Consider the following 5,864-nt stretch of genomic DNA (forward strand, 5'->3'; position numbering starts at 1 on the left):
GATTTGGGTTTTTACTTGTGTTTTTTGTTTTTCGGTTTATCTTTAGACTTCATATTTGGGTTTGATACTTCAACCTAGGTGATGACGGATACTTATTCTTGATTGTGTTTGACTTATCACGCTGATTTATACACTTTCTCACTTTGTTGTGAGATTATGTTAGCTATACTTGGATTGGCGGGTACACACTACCAATCTTGTTGTTTTTGTCTTGACACCGCACTTGCGTTTTTATGAATCACGAGTTCCGGTTGGAGTCTCTTCCGTCTCCGTGGCGATAGTAGCCATCGATGCAATTCGTGTTTCCGGGAGTGAGCACGAGACGATGTTGCCTTGAAGACTCCCTCTTATTATGTCTTTTTTTTCCGTACGAGGCAGAACGGATTTGATGTATTATTATGTTCCGGACTTGTATATTTTTCATTAGATGCTCTTGTATGGATTAGACCGGACCACAGATTGTGTTTCCTTCATTTACACACTATTTCTATTATAATATCATAAGACTTACGTGATTATTCTCTTAAAGCCCAAATTGATTTATTAGTTATGTCTTTACTTTCGTTGGTTGGGGGTTCGCTTACGAGTGGAAAAGGTAAGTGCCCGCAGGACTAAGCAGTTGGGTTGTGACATTGTTGAGATCTTGTTTTTGAGGACACATGAGAAAGATAGGCCCTGCCCAGAGAAATATAGCCTTTTAGATTTTTCAAGTGTTAGGTCAAATAATCCCAACATGTTGTATATTTATGGGACCAAATAGAGAGCATGTGAGAAACATGTGATCATAGATGGTGATTTTTCAAGGGCTTTTAGCTTTTAGCATACATACGATTGTCTTTGTGCAGTTCTGCTGCGCAATCTGCGGCGAACTTTCTGGTATTGGTAAAATCTTGATACTTCCCGTAGGACTGATGGAGGACCTGGTCCTTGGCTCGTTTGTCGAATCATCAAAACTATGAAAATCTATGACGCATCACATCGCATGTTATATATAGTTAAAACTTTTACTACCTTAAAGCATCAACTAAAGCTAATCCTTTTCAAAATCTTCTATTTATTGAAATTTTTGGAAGTACAAATGTGCTCAGTAGAGATCTTCGATTAATTGTTATAACAAAATCATAAATACTAAATACGTTCAATAAACTAAAAGATCAGCATAGATATTAACTTGAATACTTGAAGTTCTGAAATCAAATCTTGCTCAATTGGTAAGCGATTATTTCGTCTTCTATAATTCCTTTGACATTGTTGCTTCTTTCTCCTTCACATAATAATTCTGTGCTCCAATTCTTTAATGATTCTTGCAAGCCATTTCAAATTTCCAGTTGAAACCATGAAATATATTATGGATAACCCAATACATAGTCCATTTCCATAGCCCATAAGAGCAGCTTTCCAAAAATCATTGAGAAATTCATAATTGTTTTCTTCATCATCTAGTGCGGGTAAGGTATAATTTGTCTCTGACACACGATCATGGCCACAACCTTCTGAGATTGGAAATCCACGTAACCCATCATTACTTTCATATGAATTGCTCTCAAAAGTATAAAATTGAGGTCCTTGAGAAATGCATCCTTAGAGATGATTGTGGGAGAGATTTAAGAATGCAAGAAAGGTAAGAGAAGCAAGTTGTTGTGGTATCTCTCTCGAAAGCTGGTTAAAAGAAAGGTCCAATGATTCGACTATAGATAAACTTCCAAGTGATGATGGTATATGACCTTGTAATTCATTATGAGATAAACTCAACACCCGGAGCGCAATAAGATCTCCCATATTACTTGGAATATGTCCTTCGAATCTGTTATTTGAAGGATCAATAGTGGTGTACAAATACAAGATTCTCACAATTTCACGCTCAGATCCCTTAGTTACAATAGTTACAGAATCTTGTTAATATCCATCACTCGGTGCCTTCATTGGTTGATCAATTATCCTCATCGCTTTCAAACGTTGAAACGGACTTGTTGGTAACTTTCCCATGAAGGCATTGTAAGAAAGATCTATGATACGAAGCTCTGCAAAGATGTTCTCAATCTTTGAAGTTCTGATGGGTCTTTGCAATTTATTTGATCTCAAGCCAATAACTTGCAGCTCTGGCAGAGCTCCCAACCACATTGGGAATGTGTCGTTGAGGTGATTATCTCGTAAGTCAAGAACTTGCAACCATTTGCAATTGGCCAAAGATCGAGGGATTTCCCCCTCTAGTTCATTACCATGCAAGTTGAGGCTTTTAAGAGACAATCCAAAGCTAAAAGTTGTTGGAAGTGTCCCAAAAAGACTGTTGTGGTGCATATCCAAAACCTCGAGACTATGGATATTACCTAAGCATTGCGGAATTGCTCCCTTCAAGTTATTTCTTGCCAAATCTAGTATTTTCAATGACATCAGATTAGGATAAATGAAGAAATTTCCTCACCAAGATTATTTTCTAATATGAAGAAGATTGTTGTGGAATTTGGTGGAATAGGTAGTGACCCTTGAAGAAAATTTGACTGCAAATCAATAATATCTAGAGATTGAAGAGGAATAGAATCCACATCTGTCAGCATGTTGTGGGATAGATTGCGATATGACATTGAAAGCATCCAATTAGACAATCCCAATCAGGAATTCTCCCTTGAATCTTGTTATTTGAAAGATCCAAGATAATAAGCTTCTTTGTGGACCTAAAAAAATCCAGTTCTTTTACTTCACAACCGGACAATCTTAAGATCTCAAGAGACTCGGGAAAAATAAATTCAACTTCCTTCTCATTAGTCAATGAAATACTATTATATGAAAGATCAAGATCCGTAAGACTTTTGAGGTCTGAAAAGAGGCTGACATCCACATGAGCACTAAAATTATTCGATGAAAGATCAAGCAATGTTAGGTTCATAAGGTTTTGAATTGACTTGCAGTTGATTGCCTTGTAAGTCAAGAAAGAATAGTGAATTGTACTTGAAACCCTCAAGCTAACCGGAAAAGTGGTTATTCGCAAGTTTAATAAACGTAATGATGGAAGGGAGAACATCCATGATGGTATAGGCCCCCAAAGATTGCAATATTGAAGAGTCAAAGAACCCATTAAAATTAGATAGCCAAAAGAATCAGGAAAATTATCATAAAAATTCACATAACTAAGATATAACATCATGAGAGATGTACTGCTATTCCATTTGGTCTTCGGAAAAGAACCACTAAGCTGATCATTGTTTGATAAGTCAAGTATTTCTAGGTTGGGCAAGTGAAAAATACTCTCAGGTATTATCCCATACAATCCTGTAAATCTCAGGCTCAGAGTTGTTAAGTGAGAAGGAAAATTAGGAGGAACGGTCGAAGAGATGTTTACTAAAGTAAGACCAAGTTCTCTTAATTGGGTCAAATTCTAAATGAGCATCTTAAAATCATGAGTTGTGAGTCTCAGCTAACCCTCAAAATCACTTGCGAGATGAAGAGATTGTAACTTGGAAAGACGAGAGATTTCAGAAGGAATTTGACCTGAGAAATAGGAGGCGGAAAGATCAAGATACATCAAGATTGAAAACCTGCCAAATTTATGCGGGATGTCAGAACCAGAGAAGTTATTCCCAAAAAGGTCGATCCTTTGGAGATGAGAGAGTTGGAATAGGCTGCTATTGGAATCAATCACCCCAATAAGTTGGTTGCAACTGAGGTCAAGCTCAATAATATGGCTGGTCATCTCATTACATTTGACTCCATCCCAAAAGCAGCAATCTCTGCTCATATTCCATGAACTAGTCTTTGTATAAGAGGAAAGGCAAATATCATTTGGGAGACCTACAGTAAGCAAATTCTTGAATTTTAGAAGGGAAATGCTTTCATCTTTGGGGCACAGAGATGAAGAAAAAGCAATTCGACAAAGAAAGACAATTAAGAGCAGAACTGAGAGTTCCCCGTAGCTCATGTTTGAATGAAAGAGTTCGAAAGTGGGTAATGGAATTTTAGAAAAAGCTTTGCAAATAATATCTACTGAGAATGATTTTAGAAGGAATCCATGTTTGAATAAAAGAGTTCAAAAGTTTTCTTTGACTTGTCGAACTTGCTGCTAATTAAGTACTGAGAACTGAGAAGGTCTGTGCGTTAGACAATTTATTTTTAAAAAAGTTGAGCTAAAAGTACTATTGTGTCAGCTAATTGTGAAATTCACACTTGATTGAATTTGTATATACTGTTAGATCTAGTTGGCTAAAATGATTAAATGAATACTTCTTCTTCTGTTCACTTTTACTTATCTACTATTCCAAAAATAGATTTTCACTTTTACTTACCCACTTTTACATATCAAGAGAAAAACAATTTATTTTTCTTGTTTTACCCTTAGCATTAATGGCTCATCCCAAATCATTTTTCAAATTCATTAAGGAGTTATACACCAATTAATATGGGTATTATAGTACAACCAAGTCGTTACATGCCGGACAATAAAAATAAAAGAAGTTAATGCTTCAACTCTTAACTCCGGATAATTCAAGTTGCAATGTTGATGCAATTACTACAGCAAGAAAGTTATACTTGCATTTAAAAGTATAAACTCATTTCCTTGTTCTCAAAAGAAAAGAAAAAATACAGAGGTAATTTGAGTCAAGAAAAAGACTACTTATTTATGAACTAGATGGCCTATGCCCGTGCTGCGCACGGGCCCAACATTTCGGATTAAAGTGTATCTATGTAGTTGTAGTTGTATTTATATATATATATATATATATATATATATATATATATACACACACACATACATACTATGTTCAAAATACGATTAATATAATATTGTAAGTTTGTCTTTCGTATCTAAGACTTTATTTTATTCGTGTTTGCTACGAAAATTTATTAATACTTTTTAAAAGAGAAGATTTGTTTAAAAGAAAATTATTTTCTTCTCTTTGAGATAAAATAATAGCAATATTTAAGCATCAATTGATACTTTCAATTTTAATTCGATTAATTTAAAAGTGTAAAATACTTATTATTTTTTATCAAATTTTGATTTGGATAATTCTAATTCAAATTATTAAATTAATTTTACATGTTTGAAACGAAACAAAGTAGAAATTAATTTTTTATTTAAACGAAGAAATGCTATTTTTTAATTTTTTGTAAATATTCTCGGTTTAACTCATTTTACTTGTCATGTTGTCTTTTTTATGGTTTTTAAGGAAACGCGAATTAGAATTATAATTTGACTAATTTATCTTATTCATTATTTGATCTTCATTTGATATTAATCTCTTTTCACATTTATTAGAGTAAGAATAAAAATAAAATAAAAAGTAATTAAATTGTATGTTATTTTTTAAATATATATATTTTAAGTATATTTATTTTAGTAAACATAATAAATATAATAAAGCATTTCTATCTACTTTTTAGAAGAGTTGGTAATATAAAGGATTTTTTTTTTACTCTTAAGTAAAAAAAATAGGACCGAATACGGATGGCGATGTTGCCTCTATAAACTGCTCTTCTATACGGTAGTAATAGTAAAGTAATACATATGATTTTTTTTTATCAAAATTTGATTTGGATAATTCTAATTCAAATTATTATATTAATTTATATGTTTAAGATGAAACGAAGTAGAAATTTGATTTTCTATTTAAATGAAGAATTTCTATTTTTTATTTTTTAGTAAATATTTTTTGTTTAACTCATTTTACTTGTCATGTTGTTTTTTACATGTTTTTTAAGGAAACGTCAATTAGAATTAGAATTTCACTAATTTTCCTTATTAATTATTTGATCTCTATTTAATATTATTTTTCTTTTTATGACATTAATCTCTTTTCACATTTATTAGAGTAAGGAAAAATGAAAAAGTAAATAAATTCTATCTTATTTTAATATATAAGTATTTTAAG

The 5,864-nt window shown here is 32.6% G+C and overlaps 1 protein-coding gene and 1 pseudogene across 1 annotated transcript; both read right to left on the bottom strand.

The window, feature by feature from the left end:
* Positions 1-1,266: 1,266 nt before the first annotated feature.
* LOC132040766 (receptor-like protein Cf-9 homolog) lies at positions 1,267-2,976 on the bottom strand (annotated as a pseudogene).
* Positions 2,977-3,289: 313 nt separating this feature from the next.
* On the bottom strand, positions 3,290-4,215 carry LOC132040767 (receptor-like protein Cf-9). The gene has a single exon (XM_059431440.1). It carries the CDS (start codon positions 3,911-3,913, stop codon positions 3,413-3,415), a length of 501 nt encoding a protein of 166 aa, XP_059287423.1. The 5' UTR covers positions 3,914-4,215; the 3' UTR covers positions 3,290-3,412.
* Between the last annotated feature and the right edge of the window lie 1,649 nt (positions 4,216-5,864).

This window comes from Lycium ferocissimum, chromosome 12, assembly GCF_029784015.1.
Source record: "Lycium ferocissimum isolate CSIRO_LF1 chromosome 12, AGI_CSIRO_Lferr_CH_V1, whole genome shotgun sequence".
In the NCBI taxonomy this organism is placed as follows: Eukaryota; Viridiplantae; Streptophyta; class Magnoliopsida; order Solanales; family Solanaceae; genus Lycium; species Lycium ferocissimum.